We start from the raw sequence: 25,404 nt of genomic DNA on the forward strand, positions 1-25,404 counted from the left end.
TGATTTGTATATTAAGATACGTGAAAATTTAATTATATAATCTAAGTTTTTAAAATTGTTTTAATATTTTAAAATCTTGAAATTTAAATTATTTAGTTTAATTAATATTTAGAAGATGTAATTATAGATTAACTATTTTGTAATTCTAAATATATTTTAGATATACGGTATTTATTTATTTCCAACAAAATATAACATTTATTTAACATACATAAATCTAATTTATATCGTTAAAAAAATTATATTTTTATTAGATTTACTGTTCTAGGATGTTTTATGAAATAAATGACTGTAGCCAATATTTGTCGTAAAAAGATCTATATGCGCAATTATAAATATCAACGAATTTATCATGATTGAAAAATAACTCTCTTATTGAACTTTTCAAAAAAATGATAATTAAAATATAATTATTAAAGCTTGTGTTTAAATCGAATCGTAATTGTTGAGGAAATGTCTCGTAAATGAGATAATCAACTAGATTATTGAATGCAAAATTATAATAGTGCAAAGTATTTGAAATGTGATAAAAAAGTATGTATCTTTAAGGATTTAGAAACTATTAAATCAGGTTGAATGAAATTACCTCCAACAAATATAAACCCGTTCTTTTTACTACTAGAAGAACCACTTTTTCCACCACCAGGACCACCTTTAGAACCGGAACCTGTGGAACTTTTACATATTGGATTGGCGCCTTGAATAATAGCTAAGAAATATAAAAGTTAATATTGATTAAAATAAATTCATAAAACAAATGAGCAATATACCGCGAGATTTAGTAAATGCTGGACATGTAATATGAGTGCTTGATATAATTTTTACTGTGCCTTTTATATCAGTGATACTGGATAAAGAAACACTTTTTAAAAATCCTGTCCAATGAATTGAACCGCCAATATATTGAACTTTATCGAATCCTGAGATAGCATATAAACTTGGGTTATCAGAAACTAGAAAAGTCCCTCCGATCTAAAAAAAATTAGATTAAATCGCAATATCTTGGAATAATATGTACTGAAACTAGACTTGGAAATTCAAGAGTAGTTAATACGCTGTTATTATAAATAGATAACGATCCATGAATATTAAATAATGATTCTAGTGTAATAGTGGTTAATGTGCTTAGAGATATTCCTAAATCTCCTGAGATATTTTTTAATTGTTCTAGTTTTATTGAAGAAACACTTTGTAAAAATACACCACCACTACTTTCTAAAGAAGGCAAAGAAATAGAAATTCCATTATTATTTTGGACTAAACCATTCTGCATAAAGGAAAACTTATCTCTGATTGAAACTAGATCCGGCATGTCAAAAACGTTAAGATAATTATTATTATCTATATATAGTAAATGAAATAAAAAAAAAATATCTTAGTCTTTACTAATATTTAAAGAAACAAGAGATTTCATTGAAAATCCTGATATAGTGCGTAATGATGTATCTGAAATTGTAACATGATTAAGATGACGTATACCTGTATTTAAATCGAGAGTTTGGAGTTGTGCGCATTGAAATAGAGTTATAGAATCCGCCGAAATAAGCATCGGTAATTCTATCTTCTCAAGTGCTGTTAATTTTTTAAACATTATTTTTCCTTTCACATCTGCAAGACTTGAGGCCTAATAATAAATTATTGTTATAATATTCTTAAAATATTACTTTAAATAATAAAATATCATCATTTTCATAGATAAGGAGATCTCCTAATATATGTTCAAGACCTCCAAGATCAATTAGAGCAATAGAACTTGTAATATGAATGCTCCCTTCATATACTGTGCATTTAGATATAACGTCAAGATCTGTCTGTGAATTCACTTCAATATCCTCGTCGCATTTTTGTGCTATATTATTATTAGTCTCTTTCTCAAATTCCTTATATAATCCATATATCTACATAAAACTCCGCATATATGCGCATTTTAAACACATATTAACTCTAATAATCTCTCTAAATCGCAAAAAATACACTAACTTACCAAAAATAAAAGAAATTATGCAGCCCCATAAAACTAACAATTTCATAAACATAATGCATATATACCCTGAAAAATCACTCCTGGTGAATTCTTACTAGATATTTCTATTTATTTCTAAAAATTCTTTAATATTCCAAGATTTCCAAAAGAAAATCCGTTTTTTTATCAATTTTATCCTGTTCCTTAGACAATTGTATTTTTTACAACAATTGGAGGCGATCCATTCATTTTATACTTTCTCGTATTATATGCGCATATACTTCGAACAAGATTAAAACATGAATTGACCAATAAGAATGTAGTATTTTAGATAAGATAAAGAGCGATAAGGGTATGAAATAATTTGATAAGTGAAAACCAGGAAATATTATACATGAATTTTAGGTAAAATTGAGTATTTGATTAATTTATAATATATTCTTATATATATTGTTAATATAATTTTATTTTTTATGAATTTGAAAATTGTTAATGTATTATTTTGATTAAATTGAATATTTTAAATATTTAAATATGATGAAGATTAAAGAATAGAAATAATGAGATGTTTTGATTGAAATATATATGAAGAATTGTTGAAATTTAAAAAATATATATCTATATTTTTTTTGAATGAAAAATTAAAAAATGTATAAAATATGTATAAAATAGTCTTTAAATATATAAAAAAGATGTTTTATAAGTAAATAATAATGAATAAATAGTTAATTTCATGATTTAAAAGTAATATATATAATCACGTGACTCTATCATTAAACGACGATCTTATAATATTAAATTTTGTGATAAAAAATACTTGAATTATTAATAAGATGAAGATATTATGTTTCATATCTTTAATATAAACATGATCCCTTAATTTTTATGTATTTAAAGATATAATTTAATGATTATAATAAGTTATTAAAAATGAAGAGAAAAATAGATGATAAATTATTAAAAGTTGAAAAAAAACAGAAAAAGTTAGATATTATAGAATGGGAAATCTCAGATTGTGGTATGATTTTAAAACCTATATTTTCAGAAGAATATTCGACATTATTATCGAAAGCTCTTGAACATCTTATAAAAGCTAATTCTCGGTTTCAAATTTTATCAGAATCTTTTTCATGTTCACCATTTTCACCAGAAGGCCTTATGGAAAACGTAAATCCCTTTCAATCTCTTTGTAGAATTATTTTAAGTCAACAATTGAGTAAACATTCATCAGAATCTATATATCGAAAGTTTATAAGATTATTTTTTCCAGATTATTTAGATATATCTCAAGATGATAAACTATCTTCGACTCAATTACCTATTTCTAAAGCTTTTCCAACACCTCAAGAAGTATATGATATATCATCTGATGATTTACGTTTAATTGGATGTTCTTCAAGAAAAATAGAATATTTAAAATTATTAGCAAATAACTTTCTTTCTGGAAAAATTTCTCTTGATTTTCTTATAAACTCTTCAGATGATGATATAATTAAACGTTTAACTGCCATTAAAGGCATTGGATTATGGTCAACTGAAATGTTTCTTTTATTTTCTTTAAAAAGAACTGATATTCTAAGTACTGGTGATTTAGGCATTCAAAGAGGTATGGCTTTAATGAAAGGTAAAAATATATCCAAGCCAAATAAAGGCAAATGGAAATATATGAATCATGATGAAATGATACAAATGGCTGAGCCTTGGAGACCATATCGATCAATTGCTTCCTGGTTTATTTGGGTAAGTACTCTTTTTATTAAAGTAAATTAACAATATAGCGCATAACAAATAAAACTTTTGCACATGAAAATCATACTTCCCTCAAATAATATTGATTTTTCTTAAAGGCTTTTCTTATGATCTATATATCTATATCTATATATATATATTCACCATAAGAATATATTAAAAAAAAAAAAAAACAGAAAGTGTCAACAAATTCGCTTCCAAACGTTATTAAAACATTTCTATAGTCGACTCATTCCTTAGGACTTTTCTCCAACATCAGGGTATCTAGTTCATTTCGTTCATTCATTTCTGTTACTACCTCTTTCAAAATCTCACTAATATATCTTGTATCCTGAAAATACTGTCAATAATATAATCTTTGAAGGTATAATAACTACTTCTTCTGCTTTAACCCACTGGTTTTTAGGTAAAAGTGTATGTGTTAATGAACATTGCATAGCAGTACGTAACCGATACACACGATCATAGGCTTCTGACTTTGGTAGCCGCTTTAAAGCGGTCTCCATAGCATCATTTTCTTCTGGTAAAAGATCTTCATATCTAAAGATATCTATTAGATTGTTTTTATGTCAGAAAAGGCTTTAACCGTAGTCCAAGTTTTCTATAACCAGCAAGTTTCATATAAAGCTCAGCAATAGGCTTTAAGAAAGCTGTTAAGGACCTGTATTTTGATAAAGGCTGGATAAATGTTGGTGGAAATATCATGATATTTTAGAGAAAAAAAAGATTTTTAGTAATATCGGTTTTATGAAGTTAGAAAGAGATTTCGCCGATCAAGTGAGGGTAAAAAAACAAGTATATCAGTGGAAAAATAAAGAGATTCGGTCAAATAAATGTGTTCATTTGATTGCTTATGAATAGGAGAATGAAATCCAAAAAAATTGGAGAAAAAAAGGCCTTTTTTTGAGGAAAAAACGTTTAAATATAGAAATGGAATATTATTGGTTAGGAAGGGGAGAAATTGACTATTATATAAGGAGAACATCAGACGAAACATTAAACGCAGTGTCAGGAGCAGTTTCAGGGATTTTTTCTAGTGTTATTGTTTGTCCATTGGGTAAAAAAAAAAACAAAAATAATATTTGGAGAAATAAATGATTTTTTTTTTTAAAAATAGATGTTATTAAGACAAGACTTCAATTAAGATCAAGTAATTATGTTTTTGGAGAGAGAATGAAGATATATAAAGGATTTTATAGTAATTTTATGTATTTTTTTAAAAATAATGATAACTAACTATATATGTTTAGATACACTTTTAAGAATCTGGTATGAAGAAGGGATTCGAGGGTTTTATAGAGGTCTTGGACCTCTTATGGCAGGATATTTTCCAACATGGGGTATTTATTTTACAATATATGAACGTTGTAAAGATATATATGGACGTTCTTATAATTCAGAATGTAATTGTTTTGTTTTGTTTTTATTTTAAATAATAAGAATTATAGCTATAAAGAAGGGTTCTTTGATTGTAAATACCAAATCGGCTATTACAGCAGGTTCTGTTTCATGTATTTTAACAAATCCTATTTGGATCGTTAAAACAAGATTAATGAGTCAGAATTCATATTCGTATATATATTACCGAAATACATTTGATGCTTTTAGGAAAATGTATACAAATGAGGGTATTTTTTCATTTTATAAAGGGTTAGTACCTTCATTAATTGGTGTAACGCATGTTGCTATTCAATTTCCATTATATGAGTTTCTTAAAGATGTATTTTCTATTGATAATGTGGAATTTGAAAACCCGTTATGGTTTAGAGTTGTTTTGGCTTCAATTGTTTCTAAAATAGTTGCTGGTTCTATTACATATCCTCATGAGGTAATATAATATTAATATTAATATGTTTTTAATTTAATTAAGGTTATTCGTACACGTATTCAAACTCAGATTTATCATAAAGATCCTTCAAAGGTTCAATATCGGGGAGTGTTTCATACCTTTTATCGAATATATTATGAAGAGGGTTGGAAAAGTGTACATTTTTTATTTTTATAAATCAAGTTAAAATGTCTTAGTTTTATTCTGGCATGGGCACTAATTTTATTCGAACTGTACCTGTATCTATGGTTATGCTTTTGACATTTGAAATACTAAATAAGTGGTTATTTCAAATTAAACGCCGTCATCATGAATGCATTAATTAGTATTTGTTTTGTATTATAAAATTGGTTTTTTATGAAACATTTGATTGTATTTATGAGACGTTTTAAATAAAAATTTCTAAAAATATAAAAACTATATATGTTGATTCTAAAATATAATTTATACTTTATTATTATACCGCATTAAGGATCTAAGATTATATACACTTATTTCTGATAAAAGGTTCTTCATTTAGGAATTATCATAATAATATTTCTACCTAGGCATATTTCTTTCCGAGTCAATTACTTTTGTTTCCTGTTCTCCGTCACTAGCATTACACTTCTCTATAAGACAATTATCATCCATTATATAATATGTATTACAGTTTTCGAATTTCGAAAAGTTAGGAAAAGTTTGTGTACTTAAATTTGAATATGCTCTTGATCGAGTCATTTTGGGAAATTTCATATTAGTTTCTGAATAAGGAGTTATTGATGGTTCCGAGGAAGATAAATTTGCATCATTATATTGTTCATAGATTAATTTTTTCATATGAGCTGATGTAGGAATTGATTTGGCCTTTGTAATACATACACTTGGCCTTATATTTGGATTATTAAAGTTTTGATTAGACAATCCCTTTTGTACATCTTTATAACATTTAGATTGTATTTGAGATGAATTCATATTTCGATTATGTTTTTTTAATCCTGTAATAATCGCTAATCGAGAAAATTTAGATGTAAGTTTTGTTAATTTGCGTTTAAGTTTGTCTACAATAGAAACAGCGCCATCCACTTCTTGTTGAGTGACCTCCAATAATTGATAATTCCTGGGATCTGTTTCTTTTATCCAGTTCTCAGGATCTGATATATCTTCTAGAAGCCAAGGATGCCGTTTTATTTCTTCTAAAGTTATTCGAGTGTTTGGATCTTTTTCTAATAATCTTTTTAACAGATTTTTTGCCTTATCACCTATAGGCGGTGTAGATGGGATTTCAAGAGGTTTTGTCGGAATAACATTCATCAATTCATATTCTCCATCAGCTGTAAAAGGGCAACTTCCAAATAAAAGACAATAAAGTGTGATTCCTAGGGCCCAAATATCAATTGCTTTAGTAATAGTAGAACGTTTAGACGGATCTATTGTCATTAATATGTTTGTTTTAGTAGAAAATATTTATTACCGCAATAGCATAATTCCGGCGCAAAAAACGCAGGAGTACCTGCAGTTTTTGCAAGTTCCAGCTCATTTTCTTCTGCAGACAAACCACAACATGTATTAGAATATGAAACCCCGAAATCGGAGATTTTTACAATATGGTTTTTAGTCCATAAAAGATTAGCCGGTTTAATATCTCTATGAATAATTCCCTGATAATGTACTACAAACAATTATTTTTTTTATTCTAAAAAAATAATAAACTAACAATATTCCAGACCAAGTACAACATCTCTAAATGTAGATCGAGCTTGCCATATAGTAAGAGCCGGTTTATCATCAGATGTTCTCCAAATTACTTCTCCTCCATCCATATACTCTAAAACCAGATATATTTTCCTACTCATAGGATCATCCATAACTTCAAGTAGTCTTACAACATGAGGATGAATACATTTCTTCAAAATTGCTATTTCCCTACGAATCTTTTGCTCTTGTGATGATGTTTCATTCCTTCCGAGGCGTTTTCTACTATTTCTTTCAATAATTTTTAAAGCAACATATTCATTTGATGAAAGATCTAGTGCAAGCTTTACTTTTCCATGAACTCCTCGTCCAATTTCCCGAATAATTTCATATTTATTAATTACTTTTCTTCCACTAGCTAAATTCGTTGTTTTAAGAATATGATTCGTTTCTTTAACATCTTGCCAGTTCTACCCACATATTAAAATGCTTATCTTTAAATATTCCCCTTTAATTAGACCTGTGTTTCTCTCCATTTGCTATAATTAAACACTTTTGAAGAATATTGTTTTTTTGTACAACTACCTAAAGATTCTGAAGAAAAAGATGACGATGCTTTCTTCGACTTCTTATCACATCCTCCTGTAACTTCTTGTGTGTTTTTATGGAATATTGAAGGAATAATAGATGAAAAACTTCTTTCTTTATGATGATATGAAATCACACTATGTTCACTCATTTAAAATACTAAAAAAACAGAGTCAACTGATTCCTATATTTCCTATTGTTCTTAATCAGCTAAGAATCATTTATAATTTGATTTTATTTGCTTTTTATCACTTTTTCTTCTTGTCAGTAGTTTGATTTTTTACCGTCGTCAATTTTTTATAAAAAACCTTAAAAGTTAATAAAGATAGTACTTTTTGAAAAAAATATTCCTAATATTATGCCAATATTTATAGTTTCTTGTATATGTTTTTAATAAAGAAGTCTATGATTTATTTATTTAGAATATTTATATATGAATATTTCAAATACGTTTACCTGTAAATCAAAAGTTTTTTAAATAAAAGAAGAGTGATTAATAGTTAAATGTATCCTGATCAGTGGGTATATTTTATGTGTTAAAAAAGTTAATTTTTGAAAATTAAAAATTGTTATGTTGATGATTGGATTTTATCCAATGTTAATAAATATAATTTTGAAATAAATATATTTTAAATCCTATAATAGATTAAATCAAAAAAAAAAAACTATGTTGTAAAAAGTTAAACCTTTTTTATATTATGTTTTGTCATAAATAATTAATATATATGTTTAATTATTGTTATTAATATGATGAAAGTCGATATTTTTCATGTTAGTATTAAATAATTATAGTCAAGTTGTAGATTAAATATCCAAGTATTTAGTAGATCAATATAGTGAAATATCTTAAGGAAATGATATTTTTGTTTTTATGGGAGGTAGAAGACTTTGAGCAGCTTGTCGAGATAATTGAATCATAAGTGCACTTTTGATGTTTAGCTTATATAGGGTTAATGTATTTTTTTACTCCATAATTACCAAAGCAGTCATACACTCGACAATGGGAACAGCACGAGATGTAACATTTGGATCATGACGTCCTATAGATATTTAAATAAATGAAATAAAATTAGTATTATACCTTTAATGAAAAGTATACCATTTGTTCCATCGTAAGAAGAAGTAAATTGTTCTTTTCCGATGCTTGCAGGAGATTTAAAGGCAACTTTAAAAAAGACGTTTTCTCCATTTGAAATTCCACCCTGAATCCCTCCTGAATTATTTGTTATTGTTCTTAATTTATTGTTTGTATCCATAATATATTGATCGTTATGTTTAGAGCCAGGGACTTGTGTTCCTTTAAATCCTGATCCCACTTCAAATCCTTTAGTAGATGGAATTGAAAGCATCGCATGTGCCAATTTAGCTTCTAATTTATCGAAACAAGGCTCTCCCAATCCTGCTGGTAAATTTCGAATAACACATGTAATTGTTCCACCGATAGAATCTTGATTTTCCCTTGCACGCTCAATACGTGCTATCATTGCTGCACTCGTTGCCATATCTGGGCATCGAACTAGCGATGCATCCACTTGTTCTCTTGTAACTGTGGATAAAAATGATAAATATGCTTGTGAAATAGGTGACTCTATGTCATCTTCATCATTCTCTTCATTCATGTCCCATTTCATCTGAATTTTCCCTATAGATGATACAAATGCCACAATTTCAATTTTATATGTTTCAAATAGATATTTTTCTGCAATTGCACCTGCTGCTACTCTACCTAAAAACCTTCGTATTAATGATTTAATATTATTCTGCCTATCAATCCACCTATTGTTTCTCGTGCACTGCTCCTGCCTCCTCCACTACTTGATTTTATACCATATTTTTGTAAATATGTTAGATCTGCATGGCTAGGTCGAGGAAATCTTTTCATTTCTTCATAATCACTAGGTTTATAATCTTCATTATAAACCAACATCCCAATTGGTGTTCCTAATGTAATTCCATCTTCAATTCCCGATTGAAGATACACTAAGTCCCGTTCATTACGCTTTTAAAAATGCAAATCAGATTCCTTCTTAATATTCATACCGTTCATTGTAATACCTGTGTCGTAAGGCTATTCTGACCCGGACGCCGACGCCGTAACTGAATCTGAATATCTTCTTTACTTAAAAAAAAACCTGGTGGAACTCCATCTACAATACATCCTACTGATTGACCATGAGATTCTCCATATCTATAAAAAAGTCAATATTATATTAAAAAAAAAAGGATAAAACAAGACGTTGTAACACGAAATAGCGTCCCAAACGTAGACATCCGATTATACTGATATATCTTAGTCTGGTATCGAGATATACTCAATATCTCTTAAAATATACCGATTTATATTTATTTATAAAACGTTCACTCTGATAACACCCAATTAAAATATATTTCTATAAAACTATTAAAATAACAAATACACCTGATTTATATGATTTACGTATGATTTATAAGATACATATTTCTTAAATAATTTGCAAAAAAATAAAATTCAGTATAAATAGAGGAAATCTTGTGATATCTTGCTTTTATATAAATTTATCCTAAAATATCTAAGATAAATACAAAATCTTAAGGTTTTTATAAGGAAAAGACTTAATCATACGAAACGAGTGGTATAAACCCTAACCCTGAATGGAAGAATAGGGTTAGGGCATAAGTACAGGGTTAGGGTTATGCATGAGTTATACAGAGAGTTGAGTTGGAGTTGGAGAGTTATATGTAGGTTTAGGGTTAGTTATTAGTGTTAGTTATTAGTGTTAGTTATTAGTGTTATTTGTTAGGGTTACTCATTAGGGTTACTTATTAGGGTTAATTATTAGGGATAATTATTAGGGATAACGGTCAGTGGTAGGGTTAGGGTTAGGGTTGGTTCTGATTGCGGATTGATCGGAGCAGATGAAGTCTTTCCTTGGATTGTCCTTGTCGTGTATAACCCTAACCCTTAACAACACGCCTTAACCCTATACCTTAACCCTATATCTTAACCCTCATTTATTAAGGGCCAAAATCACTATTAGTGTCAGGGTTTAGTATCTGTCTAGAGTTTAGTTTTGTCTAAAAGACGCTGTTTGAATATTAGAAAATAATTGGGTTTACTAAATATCCGTTATCAATCAATTTATTATTCCGGAATATCCAATCTTTGTTATAAAAAATAATGTAAACAAAATTTAAGAATTATTCATATATTTTTAAATATGAATTAATATATTATAATTTCTTTTAATATAATTTATTATGTTTTTTAAATACATATTAAATATAAAATTTTAAGATTTTATATAAATAATATAAATTCTATGTTTTTTTGTATTGCCATATAAGGAAAAAATATAGCTTTTATCTAGAGGCGGAACATTGTTCTTTCTAATTTTTTGAACTGATTGGGCACTGAAAAAGTGGCGGGTTTAAAAAATAGGTTAGCCCTCTCCTTAATATTTATTAAATACGTTTAAGTATAAATTAAAAATAAACATGATAAGGTAAGAGTATTAAAAAAAATAGGAGAATCAAAAAAATAGATAAAACTTTAATACTAATTTTTTCATTAATTAAAAGAAAAGTAAGGCATTATCTAATCCTATTCTGTTTTTTAGTCTCTTCATTCTTTTTCTCGATATTAAAAAATATTCTTCATATTAAATATATAATCTTAAAAAAAATAAATTATGTAATATATATCTTTATTTAATTAATATAAACAGCCATTCTTTAATCCCTAATCATTCTTTTTATCTTTTTACATACTTTTTCTACATTTATATATTACGATGACTTATGTTTATCGATTTATTAATAATACATGTTTGTATTAGATTTTGCTTTAAAAAAATAATTAAAATTATATATAAAAGTACTAAATTCTTAAAAAAGTTTAGTAATAAACCCCAATTACTATAAAAAAATAAGAATATAATATAAAAAATATTTTTCTTCTAATACTTTTTTAGCAGATATACGGGACACCTCCCGTTAAAAAAAGATCTTCAAGTGGAGAGAAAAGCTTAAAGAAAAAAAAGCGAGATCGCTTTCTTATGATAAGTCAGTCGAGCTCTAATTATTTATTTAATAAGAAGAGCCTTTCAGGTTCTTCTGAAGGTATATAATAATTATTAATATAAATAATATTAATATAAGATGGTAAAAGAATTCAGGGTATTCTCGTTTTTGATAAGATTGAGAAAAGAATAAATTTATAATATTTAAGAATAAGGAGTTTTCTGAATAAATATTGTTTAATTAAATAATTGTTATATTTTTCCGGGATTTTTTGTGTAATATTTTTTATATTTTACATTTGGTCTATATATATATACTTGAAAATGTATACACCTAATTGCAAAAATATGAAGGGATATGTACATGGATTTTGTGATATGTATGGAAATGTATCGGAATCGGGGCCAGTTTTACTGGATTATGACAAAGATTATATTCCACGTGATATTTCTAGTATAACGCGAGTAGCACTGCCATCACCACCTAGAGATGATCGATCTAATTATAAGATGCAAACATGTCGTCAGGATTCTATGCAGACACCAGAAAATGTATTTACAGGACGTACAACAGATCCGTTATCTGCAACATCGAAAAATAAAAGTATTAAACATACACCAACCTTATGTTCAGATGCATCCAATATATATTGTTCTCATATGAAGCCTAGTTCAATAGATTCGTATCCTATGCTTTATGGGAATCAAGATATATATTCATATTCGAAATCGATTACATCTCAATCAGAAACAAATTCATCTTTGCCTATATCGGATACATTTGATTATTTACATTGCTTGCCTACACCTACGACATTAGGATCTACGTCATGGGCATATCCAGAATATGCGTATGATAAATCTCCTGTTTGTTCGGAATTTCCTATGCAGCATATGATGTTTCCGGAATATCCTGGCTTAATTTCTAATTATAATGATCCCAATATGATAGATTGTTCTACATTTACTGATAAGGATTATGAATATACGACGTATAAAATGCCGATGCCAAATATTTTTACATCCGATTTGATGAAAGTTTATAATGACAGCCCTTTGACTCCATCTAATGTTCATAATATGACAAGTCAATCTTGTGGCAATGCGTCTTCGTCATTTCATATGCAACCAGAGATGTTTGGTTCAACACAGTATAACTCATCCTTAAATAGTCCAATGGAGTTACCACATTTAACAAATATTCAATATGATCATTCTTTACGTCCTCAATATAAAAAACATAATACAGATCTTTGTTTCAATCGAGTTGTTGATAAGGGAAGTTACACTTCTGATAGACAGCCTCCTGATCTTAATGATCAACGTAATAAATGTTTTAAAGTGGATGCTAATAATGTTTTGTTGCATTCGATTAAGAAAACGAATGATTCATTAGCTGTAAGACGAGGCAAGCCTATTAGCTCGTTGATTAAGTCCTATATTCCTTTATCTGAATCGATATTGCAGTATGTTACTTTTATATATTATGAGGTTATATTATGATCTTAATATTGAATCTAGATGTATTGTTAATGATTATATTTCTCTTGGTCCTTCAGGCTATCAAAAACATAGATATTCGATTGTAATATATACAAGTAAAGTAGCACAGAAAAGTTATGGTACTGAGAAAAGGTAACTTTAAATTTTATGGCTTTTTTTTCCTAATATTTTTCTTAAAGATATCTTTGTCCTCCTCCATGCCTTCGTCTTCTTGGTTCCAAATGGTTTGAAGGTTGCTTAACCGATATCCCTTTAAATTCTTATCCGGGAACTACTCAAAAAGAAAATACCTATGGGACGAATATATTTGGAATGTATTCGTTTATGGACATTTATGCAACTTCATTATTGTTAGATGTAGAAGAAAGTTTTAATATTTCATCCATGGATTGTTATTGTAGTGATGGTACTATTTTTAAGCCGGGTCCTAGTAAAACAACTCCTGTTTGGGGAAAAATTAACCTTAGATCTATGTATATTCCTGATAGGAAGGAAAAAATACGTTCTACATGCCTAAAAGTACAATTACATAAAAAGAATAAGGAATTTAATTTTGTTCAATTTCAATCTTCCCCAATATGTATAATATCAAAGGCTTCTCAAAAAAAGACTAGTAGCAAGAATAATGATAGTATGAAATTTATATTTTTTTTCTTGTATTGATGATTTTATAGTGTTGATTTATCATGGAAGCATGATTGCTTTGTTTAATCGATCTAAGGCTCAAACGAATCGTATTCGATTTCTTGGAACATCTTGCTCAAATTCTTCTGTAACTAATAGTGTTTTATCAGGGTTGGGGAATCCTCAATTGGAAATGGGTTCTGAGAATATCATTCTAACTGCAACTTCCCAAGCTTGGGAACCTTTTCTGATTTGGTCTCTGGATTTGTTTCTTAATCCAGATGTTTGTGAAACTATAGATCAAAGTATGACTTTGATTCGCTTTAATCAAGTTGTTATTTTGCAATGTTCAACGACAGGATTGATAACTGTTCCTTTAATTATTCGTCGAGTTGATGGCCGAAATACAGTTATTAAAGGGCAAGAAAACTCAAAAAATGATCATAAAAATATTTATGACCTTGATGAACCTGTTAATTCTCTACAAAAAGTAGCGTTTCAAGTCTATATTGAAAACTCCAATTTACCAGATATATATCTTACATACCAAGATGAGAATATTATTATGCAGACTGCACGATATGTAGACAAAGAAGCAGATGTAAAGCTTTCTGATTATGATAAAGTATCTAACAAGGATTCTTTATGAAATATATCTAATATTAATTAGACGTCTGATACTTTTCTTTCTTCAAGAGATTTATTAGATAATTTATATAATAAATTATTTTCATATCACGATTTTATACAAAAGTACGGTTGTCATCAAACTAGTGGCATAAATAATACCACAATTCAAAATTCTTCGTATAAAATTAGATTTTTCGTCCCGAGATCCATTCCTCTTCAAAACTTACCTATTGATAAAACTGGGTCAAATCCTTTAGAAAATAATTCTGAGAATACCGAAAATGTAACAGAGAATGCTATATGGAATATTGTAGGAATTTGTATGACTTCTAATTATAATTAAATTATTTCTTATTAATCTTTATTTAGCATCTGTCGAATCTTCTTTTTATATATCTCCAAAGTCTAATGCTACTACTGTTGGTCTTGTACCTGTTATTAAAGAAGTTAAATATCTTTCCGTAAATATTATTCAAATTATTGGTCAAAATATTAATCAATCTTACACTGTATGGATTGACGGAAAGCTATGTAAAACATTCCGGTTCTCTACTTTTTTCGCTGAAGACAGCTCTATGTTTATCGATTTACAATGTATTTTGCATCCTCAAATTATGCCACAAGACCCTAATCATATATTGTTGGTTCGAGATGATGGTGTTGTTTTTGATTCGAAAAGACATATATAGTCGATTTTTGGAATAAATCTTTCATTAATTTCTCCTATCATCTATTTTTACTAATATTACCATTGATATCACCTTGAATGTGCTTTATATTATTTTAATTTATATATAATGAAACATATATCAATTTCATTATATAGATTCTAATATTTTCATATTTTAATCTTATATACATTAGATTTTTAGACTAATTATTCTTAATATTAATTAATTTATTATATTTTTTAAAATACTCATTATCGAGGCCTTTGATTTTAACCTCAGTAAAAATATAATATCAATTATAAGCCAAATGTCGCTGTATGGCAAGATAAATGTAAATATTTATGGTAAAGATGATATTAATAAAGGTTTGTTGAGTATATGGCTTTTTTTCCCGAGTTTTTTACGTTAATTTTAAGGGTCTATTGAGCGAGAACCGGTAACATATGTTGTGCAACAAATAGAGGCAAAAAAAGGGACGATATCGCAAGAAATTGATGAACATCGACGTATGACGTCAGCGGGTATCTATCTGAGTGTTTTTTTTAAGTTTTTATTGGTTAATTTGGGTGAAAATAGCATTACAATTTCAGCCTATTCGCCGACCTTTACAAGCTAAAAAAAATGTAAAAAAGCCGCTATCTTCTGCTTCATTATCGTCAGAACCTTTAAAATCTCATCCGGTTTTTCATAATATAAGTTCATTGGATTATTGGAGTCATAAAGATGAAGATTTGAATGAATCTTATGATATGACAGAAAGTCGTAAAATAGCAAAAAATAAAAAGAAAAAGAAGAAAACGAAGGATTCAGAAACCGTTGTATTATCTTGGGATGATTCATATGATCCTTTTAAACCAAATGATTATGAAGAATATAAAAAGAGTGATGAATCGGTTCAAGAGATGATTGATTGGAAAAATAAGCAAGAAAGAAAATCTAGAGAAAAGGATACAGTAGAATATAAAAATATGGGTATTTTAATATTTTTGGGTTTTTTTTTTAATTTTGAAATAGAACAATTTGCACCACCTGCAAATTATTCTCCTTCTCATTCATCTAATGTAATTGAATTTTCTCAAACAGCAGAGCCTGTTACTACTATTTCATTGGATGAAACAGCTGAAGAGGCATATGCTAGACGGGTTGCAATGTCACAAAATAAAAATGTTGAAGCCGATTATCGATCAAGTTATTCAACTGAGCCTACATATGAAATAGATACACCTAAACAGTCTTTTCTTCCTTCGAGTTCATCAGAGGATCCTGTTTTTGTGGATCAGTCTCATAAGGCTTTGAATAATCCTTTGGAAATGTCTTATGATAAGCAACATCTTCAAACTTTCAATAAAACGACTATTACTCGAGAGCCTCAGATGTACGATATAAAAACGACTAATTCATCTGAATCTATGACTTCCTCTATAGATTCTGAAAATTCAAAGACTCCAGAATCTTCAGGATTTCAAAGTAATTCTAATATGCCAGGTCAAAAGAAGTTTGCTGAAAGATTAATGAAAAAATATGGATGGGAAAAAGGCAAAGGATTAGGTGCATCCAATGATGGGATAGTTAATCCTTTGATTGTTAAACAATCAAAAGATCGTAAAAATATTGGCTCAATTATAAACAAAAATCAACCTGAAAAAACTGGAAAATTTGGAAAATTGAGTAAAGTTATTTTGCTTACAAATGTTTCCGAATTGGAAACTGTGGATGATGAATTGTCTCAAGAAATAGGTGATGAATGCAATAAAAGTGTATGTATTTTTTTATACTTGTATATTTAATAATTTTTCAAGTATGGAAAAGTTGAGCGATGTTTTATATATAAAAATATGAATACCACTTTGGCTAGTGACATTGTAAGGGTATTCGTTCTTTTTACTGATACTATTAGTGCATTGAGGGTTTTTTCTTGTATAAATTATTCTTTAATATTTAACATTTTTAGGCCGTTAATGCTTTAAATGGTAGATTATTTGGAGGCAAAGAAATTCAAGTTAAATTTTATGATTTTGATAAGTTTGAAAATGGAGAATATGATGCATAACAAATTATTAAGGCTCTAAAAATTACAAATTCATTTATTTTAATTATTACATAAATATTTTTCAACATATAAAATTCGGTATAAATCTAATATTTATAATAAAAAAATAAATTATATATTTTTTTATTATAAACTACTGGTTTTCATGCTTCATAGGTGTTTTAAAGAAACATATTCTTTTGTTGAATTATATAATATTTCGGTGGGATAAAACAACCAATATTTAAAATTGAAAATAAATGTATAAATAATGGGTTTTTTTCCCTTCAAAATAAGGGAACATACTCACAAAATAAGATGCTTTTATTGCAATTCTTCTTTTTCTAAAAAACAAGTAAAAAATCTGAGAGAATGGGTTTGTTTTGTTTGTCAGGCAAAAAACTATATGGATAATGTAAATTCTTAAAAATATGATACAATATTGTCATTAACATATGGATATTATAGAAGGGAAATATAGAGGATGTTCCTTTCTATGTGGCAAATAAGAATGATGATTTAAATATACGTTATACAACATTACCAATAAATCAGACAGAATTATCGCCATTTTGTCAAACTTGTATGAAAAACCATTTATTTATTGTTAACGCATTGGCATCGTATTTGCCTTCTGAAGAGGATCCTGATTATGATGTTTATTTGTCTGCATTGCCATCATATCGGGAGTTTTTAGAAGAACGGTATCCTATGGTGTGTGATCTTTGTTTTCCTCATATACAGGAGCATCTGGCAAAGAAGAACTATATTGCTAAATCTATGACACTTGGGGGATGGCTTTTAAATAGTAAAAAAATGTTTAGTTTAAAACATAGTCAATCTCGCCTTTTTTTATGGGCTAGGCTTTTCATATGGGGTTTTCGTGGTTTAGGATGGTGGATTTTTACTATTTTAGTTATGTTGTATTATATTTTAGGTTAATTTTTGAAATTTTTACATGTTTTTTTTTTGATGATAATAGGTTTCTTCATTCCAAGTGTTTTTTTAAAAAATACTTATCAGACAATACCGTTTTTGAGTACACATAATTTTTCGGAGTGCATAGTTACATTATTTGATCAAAATGTATCTTTTGGTACATGTTTATTTCTTTATAAACTTTTCATTAGAAGATTAATATTTTGGGGCATTTTTGTTATTTTATGGGATTATACATGGGTTTCTCAAAATTCAAGATCATATCACCGTGTTTATGGTAAAAGCTATTACTATGTATTATTTATTTTTATTTATATTTTATATTTTATTATTAATTATGATATAGATATGTCAAATATTTATTCATATTATTCGTGCTATTGCTGAATTTATATTATCTGAACGAATATCAGATGCTACTATTTATTCGGGGATTAGTCTTGCACTCTTTTTTGTTTCTATAATTGTATGATTGTTAAGTATTAATTGCATTTTTCTGATGATTTAGCATTTGGTATTGATATTTAAATGTATCTATTTTATTCCGCCTGCCTTAATTAGTTTATATGATTCTAATTCTAGAGGATTGTCTGTTAATTCTAAACAAAAACTCAACACCGAATCTAAAATGGTTGAAAGAAAATCAATTGACAATGATAGAAATTTATCAGTTCCTCTTTCAAATAAATCTAGACCGGAACAATGTCAACATGATGTGGATTCGTGTGATGATTTTATGCAATTGGATCCTCCTGAAGTAACACCGTTTAAAATAGATATTGGAAATACCTCTTTACATAATAATCTGTCATTTGGCTTTCCTAAGGGGATAAAATTGCCATTGCCACCTAAAACGTCTATGTATAGTAATGTTCAGCAGCAAAATAGAAGTTTTAACTCTCAAAAAGAAAATTATTTCTTACGGTCAAAATCTAATATATTTAAAACTGATCAAAAAGATGCTGATGATAAAATTGCATCTCAGCGGTTTTTTGCACCTGAGGAAAGCTAAATAATTTTAAAATTATTTTTATTAATAAATTGTTTAGCAGCCAACTGGATTGGAAACTATTTTTTCTCCTGCTTTAAGGCTTGATGATGAACCATTAATTATACGTGCATTAAGAATAGTTAGTCGGCATAAATTAACTTGGAATGAAGTTATTTCAGTGCTTTGGGCTCTTGAAATAATGATTATTAATATTTTAAATTTAGGAAAAATTTCATATTACTCTTCCATTGTAGGTTCGTTTGGTATAGCATGCAGCATAGCAACTGGCTCTTGGTTTTTGAGGGTTTGTTTGTTTTTTATTTTTATTTATATGTATTTATATTGTCTAGAAAACATACATAAAATTCATTTTTATTGGAACTGTTGTCTCTTTTTTTTACTATCTTTTTATTTATATCAATCATTATGATGATTTTGAAATATTCTTACAGACATCTAAAACTTTTTTCACTTATAATACTTTAATTACTGCATTTTATTCTTGTTTTAGTTTAAGGATATTATGGATTATACGGTTTTTATGGAGTTATACACCGTTAAAAGCAAAACAGGAATATTCACAAAAGCAAAGCAAAATATGGGGAAAATATGCTTATAACAAATGATATATGTGATTATATATATTAATTTATAAATATAAGAAAATTTTACATAGAATTCTACATAATTGCTTAAAGATTACCGTGTATATATAAGATTTAAAGAATAAGCGCTTTTTTTGCCATTTGAAGTGCTCCTTCCTTCGTTTTGTTTCCTCCGATAAATCCACTTGTTAATAATAAATTATCATTAATACAATGATAATTATTTTTACCTTGCATGTACAAAAATACAATCATCTATATTACACTCCATACTTAGTATTTTATCTCTTAGTCCTCTCCATTTTTCAGGCAAATCTAATATAATTAATACTTTTTTATAATTATCAAAATATATACTTTTTCTACTTGTAAAACTATCAGGTGTTACTGGAACTGCATGTACTCTCCAATCTTTCCCATCTGTATATAATGCATAAAGAACTTGACCGTTTGCGTTAAATTCATGTTCAATTTGTGCCAAATGCGACTATTTATTTAAATATAAAAACAATTTACCAATATTATAAACCTTCCATGGCAAAAATTCATCAAAAACAACAATTCTTCCTTCAGAATCATAATTAAATCGCTTTTTAAAAGCATCAAGGATTAATTCGCGTGCTACAATCCATGCTCTTCCATAATAATCTAATTGATCTAGGAAGATCGATCCAATAAACTCACTTGCTTTTAAGAACAAATCAAATAAAATGCTATCATCCGAAGGCTGATTCCATCTTCTACATAAAAATCAGAAATATATATATATATTTAATCTTTTAACGGATTAAAATTTGCAACTAATGAAGATAGATCAAGTTGTGTTTTAAATAAAGGTCTTATATTTTGCGGATATGGACTAATCCCATTATCATTAGCATCAAGTGCTTCTAAAAAAGACTGTAATCGTTATTTTTCTTCTAATTATCTTTTTTCTTACTAACCTCATATAATTTAACATAAAGAATATCTACATGTGGATGATTCATATCTAATGCTAGCCTTTCTGAAATTATACGCTTTCCAAAATGTCTATATATCTCTTTAGCTATATAATAACAAATATATATATATATACTTAAAAATTAAGCCACAACTACTAAGTTTAGTCTTAAAATTTTCTGAAAATGTTTCATTAAAATATTTTTGGTGATGATCAAAATATTTTATTCCATCATATTTTCCTTGAACATCTACTATTATATCACATGTTTCAAGTATCTCTGGATCTCTAGATCTTATAATTTCTATAATAATTAATATATATTGACCCAAAAATTCCCTCAAAAAAACCCGAATTTTTAAATTCTGGAAGAAGCTTCAACATATAAATAGCAAGGCAATCATCTGCATGAAATGTCCTGCAAATTAACCCTGATTCCTATAAAACCATTTCTTCATAAATACCCATTATGTGTTCCAATTTTCTTGCAAGACATCCGGACTTTTTTAACAAATAACTAAATACTCCTAGTCCTTAATATCTGCAGTGTTATTCTATGCAATTTGGTGCAGAAATATGGAGCAGAAGAGGCGATATAACTTGCTCTTAAATTTACTCAAAATCTGTCAAAAATAAGCCAATTTTTGCCCTGAAAAAACTTAAATACCTGTTTTCCTATGCAAATATTTCAAAAATGAGGTTTTTTCGCTGTTTTTCTCGTTTTTTCCCCCTCAAAATCCCCTTATTTTTATATCCAAAAAACTTTACGTTTGATCGTTACCTGCTCGGACGTCAAGATTTTTATAAAAAATTGACGCTGCCGTTATTCATTAAAACCGTCATTTTTTGTGAAAAAAACACTTAATATTGTTAAAATTTCGCCGGGAATATAGGTATTTGCTTTTTTTCTGGGGTTCTGAGGCTTATTTTTGACAGAAATGGGCTTTATTTATTTTTGTCTAAAGATATTCTTGTCAGCAGTTTCATTTGCACAGGTAACCCTTTAAAACCATTAGGATAAGGAGTTATTTTATGTTTCTAATGAATCGCCAGCTTATTTTGTCCATTCCTTTGTCATTTGATGTTGGAGGACGTACTTGCGGATTGGTATGCTAAATGGCAAAGATCATATTAAGAATTGATGATTATATTAAAGGCATATACACTTTCACTTGAATTGCTGTATTTTTTTATATGTTTTTTTTCAATTTTAAAAAAGAGCCCAAAAATCAGGCCATTTGTTCAAATTATTACGCTGAGTCAATTTCTAATGGTACCATCATTAATGATATATTTTCTTGATACTATTTCTGAAGAATTATTACCTTCTTCTTTTATACGATTTTCAACGAGTGTATGGTTGGGTCTTTTGACACGATCTACGCCTATTTTTACATTATTGGAGGGATTTACATCATTATTAGTTATTCAGGCACTTGGACAATTTGTTAGATGGGTTGTAAATAATTATTCTGATATGTGGATGGTAAATTTATGGAGAATTTTTGAAAAAGTAAAATAATATGTAAAGATTTTTCTTCTTTCAGGATCAGGAGGGATTTTTTCTGCCTCATTTTATTTTCTTTATCAAATATATACATCACTTGTTGTAACTGTGCAAAATGCGACGTTAATAGGTGTTCTCTTGACATGTGCTATATTTATCTGCTTATTTAGTATTCATACAGGGAGAGGAAATGTGGTTGAAGGATCACTTTTGGTACTATTGATTATAAAATGTTTAAAATAGGACTAAAACGTGTAAATAGTTTGCTTACTTGGTGTATTCTGTGTATATGATATGTAGTGATCTTCAGCCATCTGGAGATATGTTGAAAGAAAAAAACATAGGTAGGAATGGATCGGGTTTGCCATTTCCTCCTATTATTATGGAAAGGTAAAGCCTTTTAATTATGGGGTTATTTATATATATTTATATTTATAGTTATACGACCATTGTATCTTCAATTGCTTTTAAAATACCTAAGGCATTATGGCGTACTGTATTCTTTTTAAAGGCAATTACTTCTACTATTACACCGAGTATTATTACATCACTTGTTTACCGTTTAATTGTTCTTTATTCTGCTACTTTTATTGTTCCTGCTGTACGGAGTGTTTATCGAGGTGTTGAACATGTTCCTTCTTTAGATGATAAAGAGCCTACCTCACGAATCATGAATATTTTAATATCTTTTTCACCTTGTGTTTTAATTGCTGTATATACTCATTTGCTTTTGCAGCATTTTTCTCTTCATGGTCATGATGCATTAATATTTGGTATTCAAATGGGATCTGTATTAATATGGCGCTGGTTAACTGCTTTTATGGTTGTTGGATTTTATGCCATAGAAATCTTACTAGGTGATGAAACAACTAGCGATATTTTGGTATCACATTGGAAAACATATTAATCATATCTTTTTCATCTCTTTATATCTTGTTATATTTATATATTTATTACTAATTTATGTTAAGAATTAACTTCAATTTAGATTTATGAATTTTGTGCATTTCTATAATTAAATATCTGGGTTCTCTATGAATTTGTTTATTGATTTGATGGGTTTGAACTTTTGAGATAAAAATTATGCTCTTTTTTCTCAATTTCATCATTAAAAATTGGAAAAATATTATTATAAAAGCTATCTTTCTTGTTTTTTGGCTATGCTATTAAAAACTAACAAGATACACTAATAATACACATCTCTACAAAATATACAAGCACAAATAACTCGAAAAAAAAGGATATAAAGACAATTATAACTCATTATACACTATATACGAATATCGATTTTATTTATCTCGCACTTTTACAATAATTATATTTAAGTCCAATACAACAAAAATACTAAATACATAAACTTTACATCTTATTCTAATATATAGTCTTATGAGCGTGGCTTTTCTTTTTTTTCTTTCCATAATGCCAAAAGCGATACACCTGACACTTTGACGATCTTAAATCTAACACCAGGAATATCACCTACAGATTATTCTTATTTAAAAAACACTTTTTCTAATCTAAATAACTACCTTTGGCTTTTCCTTTTCTTCCAAAACCTGCAATCAATACTTCATCATTTCTATGCAATTTTAATAAGGTAATATTTATACATATTTTAGGTCTTGTACTCATCCAAAAAATTCAAACAACCATCATTTGGTACAAATGCTGTTATTTTCTTGCCATTTTTAATTAATTGGCAACGTACACACTTACGAATAGCGGAATTTGGCTGTTTTGCTTCTACTCCTACTTTTTCCAATACAATTCCCTTTGCATGGGAACTTCCTTGAAATGGTGATGATTTATATAATGCTCCTAATAATCTTTTTTTAAATTCTTGATCTGACCTAATTAAAAATTATTAAAAATACAAGAATCCCACTAAAATGTAGGACTAAAAATAATAATACCATCGTTCTTTACGACGGTGTGTTCTTAGCTTTCTAGCTGCGTTTAATCCTTGAGGTTTTCCCATATTTTTTTTAAAGATAGTTGATAAAAAACTAAGTCTTTATCGTGGTGTGACTGTCTGGATAGACCTAACCCTTAATCCAATATTCTGATTTTATAAGCTAAACGCAGTGATTTGCCTATTAGTTTGATGCTTTTTATATATTGTTTATGTTTTTCTTGTATTTTTTTATTTTTTTTAATATTTTTTTAAGTCGCTATTAGATCATCTATGAGTTGATTATTATTAAAGAAACGATTAACATGTAAATATTATGTATGAATTCTTTATTTTTTGTTGTATTTTTCTTTAAATTATTCTTCAATATAGGCATCTTTGACTTTTGATACATCTCTTTTTAATGTAATAATGACAGGTGTTGAATTGTCTTTATTTGATTTTTGTGCTAAAAACTTTGTTATATCTTTTTCTTGTTCTATTTTTTTAATAGCTTTCCATTGCTCTGATAAATCTTGTCGTTTATTATATATCTGTTTAGATAATTCAGATAAATGTTCTATTTTTTCGCTAAAAAACTTGACATTATGTCTTAAATATTTTGTCTTATCAATGTATCTTGGTATAGCTTGAATCTAGACCATTTTATATATTTTTCTAGAAAATTGTCTTACATTTGATATAATATCTTTATATTCTGAAATTTTTCTAAAGTCTTCTTTTTCTTTTGATAAATATTCATTAAGATATGTTTGTTTGTCACTTAATATGTTAAATTGTTTATATTTTAAAAGATATATTCAGATACATACATTAAATTTTGTATTCGTTCCTTAAGATGTGTTAATACATCTAAAATTTCAATGCTAAGTAGCTTTTCATCAAAGTCGTCTTTTAGTCCTATATCTATAGGTGAATCTCCCATATATTAATTATATTGATCTATTGTTATATCACAAATTTATATGATAGTTTGTAAAAGTGTGAGGCAATAATTTTCTGATATTTAGCAAATGTTATTTTTATTGTAAACCTTTTCTAAAAATATATTCAATTTATATTTAATTTATATATAAAACATATAGATATGTACTCTGTACCTTGAAAAGATAAATTGTTAAATTTAAAGGTTATTCTTATGATCAATTTTGCCAAATATTGAAATATCTGTTCTTTTTAAATTTTATATTTTTTAATTATAAGAATTTAGTTGACTTGAAATGTTAATGTTATGTATTCAATGTATTTTG

At 27.7% G+C, this 25,404-nt stretch overlaps 14 protein-coding genes across 14 annotated transcripts; 7 read left to right on the plus strand and 7 right to left on the minus strand.

Annotated features, from left to right (window-relative positions):
- Positions 1 to 454: 454 nt before the first annotated feature.
- On the minus strand, positions 455 to 2,031 carry T552_01051 (hypothetical protein; the record flags this gene model as incomplete). The annotated part of the gene is made up of 7 exons (XM_018369644.1): positions 455 to 542; positions 587 to 709; positions 771 to 972; positions 1,019 to 1,341; positions 1,387 to 1,624; positions 1,665 to 1,849; positions 1,985 to 2,031. Coding segments are annotated over 7 exons (1,183 nt in total), but the record flags the coding sequence as incomplete, so codon positions are not given.
- An 862-nt stretch (positions 2,032 to 2,893) lies between these two features.
- On the plus strand, positions 2,894 to 3,764 carry T552_01052 (hypothetical protein; the record flags this gene model as incomplete). The annotated part of the gene is made up of 1 exon (XM_018369645.1): positions 2,894 to 3,764. The coding sequence occupies one exon, from the start codon at positions 2,894 to 2,896 to the stop codon at positions 3,731 to 3,733; it is 840 nt and encodes a 279-aa protein (XP_018226835.1). The 3' UTR covers positions 3,734 to 3,764.
- Positions 3,765 to 3,895: 131 nt separating this feature from the next.
- T552_01053 (hypothetical protein) lies at positions 3,896 to 4,462 on the minus strand. The gene is made up of 3 exons (XM_018369646.1): positions 4,299 to 4,462; positions 4,090 to 4,252; positions 3,896 to 4,043 (listed from the first exon to the last, which is right to left on the minus strand). Exons 1-3 carry the CDS (start codon positions 4,415 to 4,417, stop codon positions 3,942 to 3,944), a joined length of 384 nt encoding a protein of 127 aa, XP_018226836.1. The 5' UTR covers positions 4,418 to 4,462; the 3' UTR covers positions 3,896 to 3,941.
- Positions 4,463 to 4,598: 136 nt separating this feature from the next.
- On the plus strand, positions 4,599 to 5,904 carry T552_01054 (hypothetical protein). Its single transcript, XM_018369647.1, has 6 exons — positions 4,599 to 4,769; positions 4,830 to 4,910; positions 4,963 to 5,115; positions 5,161 to 5,540; positions 5,583 to 5,696; positions 5,738 to 5,904. Exons 1-6 carry the CDS (start codon positions 4,643 to 4,645, stop codon positions 5,864 to 5,866), a joined length of 984 nt encoding a protein of 327 aa, XP_018226837.1. The 5' UTR covers positions 4,599 to 4,642; the 3' UTR covers positions 5,867 to 5,904.
- A 130-nt stretch (positions 5,905 to 6,034) lies between these two features.
- On the minus strand, positions 6,035 to 7,998 carry T552_01055 (hypothetical protein). The gene is made up of 4 exons (XM_018369648.1): positions 7,735 to 7,998; positions 7,237 to 7,684; positions 6,994 to 7,191; positions 6,035 to 6,949 (listed from the first exon to the last, which is right to left on the minus strand). Exons 1-4 carry the CDS (start codon positions 7,951 to 7,953, stop codon positions 6,081 to 6,083), a joined length of 1,734 nt encoding a protein of 577 aa, XP_018226838.1. The 5' UTR covers positions 7,954 to 7,998; the 3' UTR covers positions 6,035 to 6,080.
- A 604-nt stretch (positions 7,999 to 8,602) lies between these two features.
- On the minus strand, positions 8,603 to 10,117 carry T552_01056 (chorismate synthase). The gene is made up of 6 exons (XM_018369649.1): positions 10,039 to 10,117; positions 9,858 to 9,990; positions 9,579 to 9,801; positions 8,884 to 9,528; positions 8,770 to 8,842; positions 8,603 to 8,727 (listed from the first exon to the last, which is right to left on the minus strand). Exons 1-6 carry the CDS (start codon positions 10,071 to 10,073, stop codon positions 8,649 to 8,651), a joined length of 1,188 nt encoding a protein of 395 aa, XP_018226839.1. The 5' UTR covers positions 10,074 to 10,117; the 3' UTR covers positions 8,603 to 8,648.
- A 1,961-nt stretch (positions 10,118 to 12,078) lies between these two features.
- On the plus strand, positions 12,079 to 15,286 carry T552_01057 (hypothetical protein). The gene is made up of 6 exons (XM_018369650.1): positions 12,079 to 13,266; positions 13,322 to 13,435; positions 13,483 to 13,934; positions 13,978 to 14,552; positions 14,598 to 14,877; positions 14,927 to 15,286. Exons 1-6 carry the CDS (start codon positions 12,125 to 12,127, stop codon positions 15,244 to 15,246), a joined length of 2,883 nt encoding a protein of 960 aa, XP_018226840.1. The 5' UTR covers positions 12,079 to 12,124; the 3' UTR covers positions 15,247 to 15,286.
- Positions 15,287 to 15,489: 203 nt separating this feature from the next.
- On the plus strand, positions 15,490 to 17,321 carry T552_01058 (hypothetical protein). Its single transcript, XM_018369651.1, has 6 exons — positions 15,490 to 15,593; positions 15,645 to 15,749; positions 15,805 to 16,200; positions 16,243 to 16,985; positions 17,028 to 17,135; positions 17,180 to 17,321. The coding sequence occupies exons 1-6, from the start codon at positions 15,536 to 15,538 to the stop codon at positions 17,276 to 17,278; spliced, it is 1,509 nt and encodes a 502-aa protein (XP_018226841.1). The 5' UTR covers positions 15,490 to 15,535; the 3' UTR covers positions 17,279 to 17,321.
- Positions 17,322 to 17,621: 300 nt separating this feature from the next.
- On the plus strand, positions 17,622 to 19,291 carry T552_01059 (hypothetical protein). Its single transcript, XM_018369652.1, has 5 exons — positions 17,622 to 17,672; positions 17,726 to 18,194; positions 18,240 to 18,490; positions 18,543 to 18,662; positions 18,705 to 19,291. Exons 1-5 carry the CDS (start codon positions 17,664 to 17,666, stop codon positions 19,206 to 19,208), a joined length of 1,353 nt encoding a protein of 450 aa, XP_018226842.1. The 5' UTR covers positions 17,622 to 17,663; the 3' UTR covers positions 19,209 to 19,291.
- Positions 19,292 to 19,342: 51 nt separating this feature from the next.
- T552_01060 (hypothetical protein) lies at positions 19,343 to 19,858 on the plus strand. The gene is made up of 2 exons (XM_018369653.1): positions 19,343 to 19,491; positions 19,538 to 19,858. Exons 1-2 carry the CDS (start codon positions 19,387 to 19,389, stop codon positions 19,811 to 19,813), a joined length of 381 nt encoding a protein of 126 aa, XP_018226843.1. The 5' UTR covers positions 19,343 to 19,386; the 3' UTR covers positions 19,814 to 19,858.
- A 5-nt stretch (positions 19,859 to 19,863) lies between these two features.
- Positions 19,864 to 21,277, minus strand: T552_01061 (hypothetical protein). The gene is made up of 9 exons (XM_018369654.1): positions 21,200 to 21,277; positions 21,086 to 21,153; positions 20,871 to 21,039; positions 20,737 to 20,824; positions 20,577 to 20,692; positions 20,322 to 20,532; positions 20,150 to 20,279; positions 20,023 to 20,107; positions 19,864 to 19,976 (listed from the first exon to the last, which is right to left on the minus strand). The coding sequence occupies exons 1-9, from the start codon at positions 21,229 to 21,231 to the stop codon at positions 19,907 to 19,909; spliced, it is 969 nt and encodes a 322-aa protein (XP_018226844.1). The 5' UTR covers positions 21,232 to 21,277; the 3' UTR covers positions 19,864 to 19,906.
- A 409-nt stretch (positions 21,278 to 21,686) lies between these two features.
- T552_01062 (hypothetical protein) lies at positions 21,687 to 23,192 on the plus strand. The gene is made up of 6 exons (XM_018369655.1): positions 21,687 to 21,730; positions 21,789 to 21,842; positions 21,892 to 22,221; positions 22,267 to 22,455; positions 22,505 to 22,632; positions 22,681 to 23,192. The coding sequence occupies exons 3-6, from the start codon at positions 22,006 to 22,008 to the stop codon at positions 23,147 to 23,149; spliced, it is 1,002 nt and encodes a 333-aa protein (XP_018226845.1). The 5' UTR covers positions 21,687 to 21,730; positions 21,789 to 21,842; positions 21,892 to 22,005; the 3' UTR covers positions 23,150 to 23,192.
- A 391-nt stretch (positions 23,193 to 23,583) lies between these two features.
- On the minus strand, positions 23,584 to 24,266 carry T552_01063 (40S ribosomal protein S23). The gene is made up of 4 exons (XM_018369656.1): positions 24,156 to 24,266; positions 23,871 to 24,092; positions 23,772 to 23,821; positions 23,584 to 23,721 (listed from the first exon to the last, which is right to left on the minus strand). The coding sequence occupies exons 1-4, from the start codon at positions 24,218 to 24,220 to the stop codon at positions 23,627 to 23,629; spliced, it is 432 nt and encodes a 143-aa protein (XP_018226846.1). The 5' UTR covers positions 24,221 to 24,266; the 3' UTR covers positions 23,584 to 23,626.
- A 244-nt stretch (positions 24,267 to 24,510) lies between these two features.
- Positions 24,511 to 25,079, minus strand: T552_01064 (hypothetical protein; the record flags this gene model as incomplete). The annotated part of the gene is made up of 3 exons (XM_018369657.1): positions 24,511 to 24,789; positions 24,829 to 24,916; positions 24,967 to 25,079. The coding sequence occupies 3 exons, from the start codon at positions 25,077 to 25,079 to the stop codon at positions 24,511 to 24,513; spliced, it is 480 nt and encodes a 159-aa protein (XP_018226847.1).
- Between the last annotated feature and the right edge of the window lie 325 nt (positions 25,080 to 25,404).

This window comes from Pneumocystis carinii, assembly GCF_001477545.1.
Source record: "Pneumocystis carinii B80 chromosome Unknown supercont1.4, whole genome shotgun sequence".
NCBI classification, from domain to species: domain Eukaryota; kingdom Fungi; phylum Ascomycota; class Pneumocystomycetes; order Pneumocystales; family Pneumocystaceae; genus Pneumocystis; species Pneumocystis carinii.

Bases quoted from the DNA above. Each gene is read 5' to 3' on its own strand.
- T552_01053 (XM_018369646.1), bottom strand. From the start codon at position 4,417: ATGATATTTCCACCAACATTTATCCAGCCTTTATCAAAATACAGGTCC. The intron at 4,253-4,298 runs GTTAAAGCCTTT...AGATATCTTTAG, and splicing joins TATAGAAAACTTGGACTACG to ATATGAAGATCTTTTACCAG. The intron at 4,044-4,089 runs GTAGTTATTATA...CAGTATTTTCAG, and splicing joins AGTGGGTTAAAGCAGAAGAA to GATACAAGATATATTAGTGA.
- T552_01054 (XM_018369647.1), top strand. From the start codon at position 4,643: ATGGAATATTATTGGTTAGGAAGGGGAGAAATTGACTATTATATAAGG. The intron at 4,770-4,829 runs GTAAAAAAAAAA...TTTTAAAAATAG, and splicing joins TGTTATTGTTTGTCCATTGG to ATGTTATTAAGACAAGACTT. The intron at 5,697-5,737 runs GTACATTTTTTA...AAAATGTCTTAG, and splicing joins ATGAAGAGGGTTGGAAAAGT to TTTTATTCTGGCATGGGCAC.
- T552_01055 (XM_018369648.1), bottom strand. From the start codon at position 7,953: ATGAGTGAACATAGTGTGATTTCATATCATCATAAAGAAAGAAGTTTT. The intron at 7,685-7,734 runs GTCTAATTAAAG...ATATGTGGGTAG, and splicing joins GCAAATGGAGAGAAACACAG to AACTGGCAAGATGTTAAAGA. The intron at 7,192-7,236 runs GTTAGTTTATTA...AATTGTTTGTAG, and splicing joins TGTACTTGGTCTGGAATATT to TACATTATCAGGGAATTATT.
- T552_01056 (XM_018369649.1), bottom strand. From the start codon at position 10,073: ATGTCTACGTTTGGGACGCTATTTCGTGTTACAAC. The intron at 9,991-10,038 runs GTCTTGTTTTAT...ACTTTTTTATAG, and splicing joins ACGCTATTTCGTGTTACAAC to ATATGGAGAATCTCATGGTC. The intron at 9,529-9,578 runs GTGGATTGATAG...GAAGGTTTTTAG, and splicing joins CAGTGCACGAGAAACAATAG to GTAGAGTAGCAGCAGGTGCA.
- T552_01057 (XM_018369650.1), top strand. From the start codon at position 12,125: ATGTATACACCTAATTGCAAAAATATGAAGGGATATGTACATGGATTT. The intron at 13,436-13,482 runs GTAACTTTAAAT...TTTTTCTTAAAG, and splicing joins AGTTATGGTACTGAGAAAAG to ATATCTTTGTCCTCCTCCAT. The intron at 13,935-13,977 runs GTATGAAATTTA...ATGATTTTATAG, and splicing joins TAGTAGCAAGAATAATGATA to TGTTGATTTATCATGGAAGC.
- T552_01058 (XM_018369651.1), top strand. From the start codon at position 15,536: ATGTCGCTGTATGGCAAGATAAATGTAAATATTTATGGTAAAGATGAT. The intron at 16,201-16,242 runs GTATTTTAATAT...ATTTTGAAATAG, and splicing joins AGTAGAATATAAAAATATGG to AACAATTTGCACCACCTGCA. The intron at 16,986-17,027 runs GTATGTATTTTT...TAATTTTTCAAG, and splicing joins GTGATGAATGCAATAAAAGT to TATGGAAAAGTTGAGCGATG.
- T552_01059 (XM_018369652.1), top strand. The intron at 18,195-18,239 runs GTTAATTTTTGA...TGATGATAATAG, and splicing joins TATGTTGTATTATATTTTAG to GTTTCTTCATTCCAAGTGTT. The intron at 18,663-18,704 runs GTATGATTGTTA...CTGATGATTTAG, and splicing joins TCTTTTTTGTTTCTATAATT to CATTTGGTATTGATATTTAA.
- T552_01060 (XM_018369653.1), top strand. From the start codon at position 19,387: ATGATTATTAATATTTTAAATTTAGGAAAAATTTCATATTACTCTTCC. The intron at 19,492-19,537 runs GTTTGTTTGTTT...TATATTGTCTAG, and splicing joins CTGGCTCTTGGTTTTTGAGG to AAAACATACATAAAATTCAT.
- T552_01061 (XM_018369654.1), bottom strand. From the start codon at position 21,231: ATGTCTTGCAAGAAAATTGGAACACATAATGG. The intron at 21,154-21,199 runs GTATTTATGAAG...GTTAATTTGCAG, and splicing joins AAAATTGGAACACATAATGG to GACATTTCATGCAGATGATT. The intron at 20,108-20,149 runs GTATATATTTTG...TAATTATATTAG, and splicing joins TAGTTTTACAAGTAGAAAAA to ATTTGCCTGAAAAATGGAGA.
- T552_01062 (XM_018369655.1), top strand. From the start codon at position 22,006: ATGGTACCATCATTAATGATATATTTTCTTGATACTATTTCTGAAGAA. The intron at 22,222-22,266 runs GTAAATTTATGG...TAATATGTAAAG, and splicing joins ATTATTCTGATATGTGGATG to ATTTTTCTTCTTTCAGGATC. The intron at 22,633-22,680 runs GTAAAGCCTTTT...TTATATTTATAG, and splicing joins CCTCCTATTATTATGGAAAG to TTATACGACCATTGTATCTT.
- T552_01063 (XM_018369656.1), bottom strand. From the start codon at position 24,220: ATGGGAAAACCTCAAGGATTAAACGCAGCTAGAAAGCTAAGAACACAC. The intron at 24,093-24,155 runs GTATTATTATTT...ATTTTTAATTAG, and splicing joins CACCGTCGTAAAGAACGATG to GTCAGATCAAGAATTTAAAA. The intron at 23,822-23,870 runs GTACAAGACCTA...AAAATTGCATAG, and splicing joins TGTTTGAATTTTTTGGATGA to AAATGATGAAGTATTGATTG.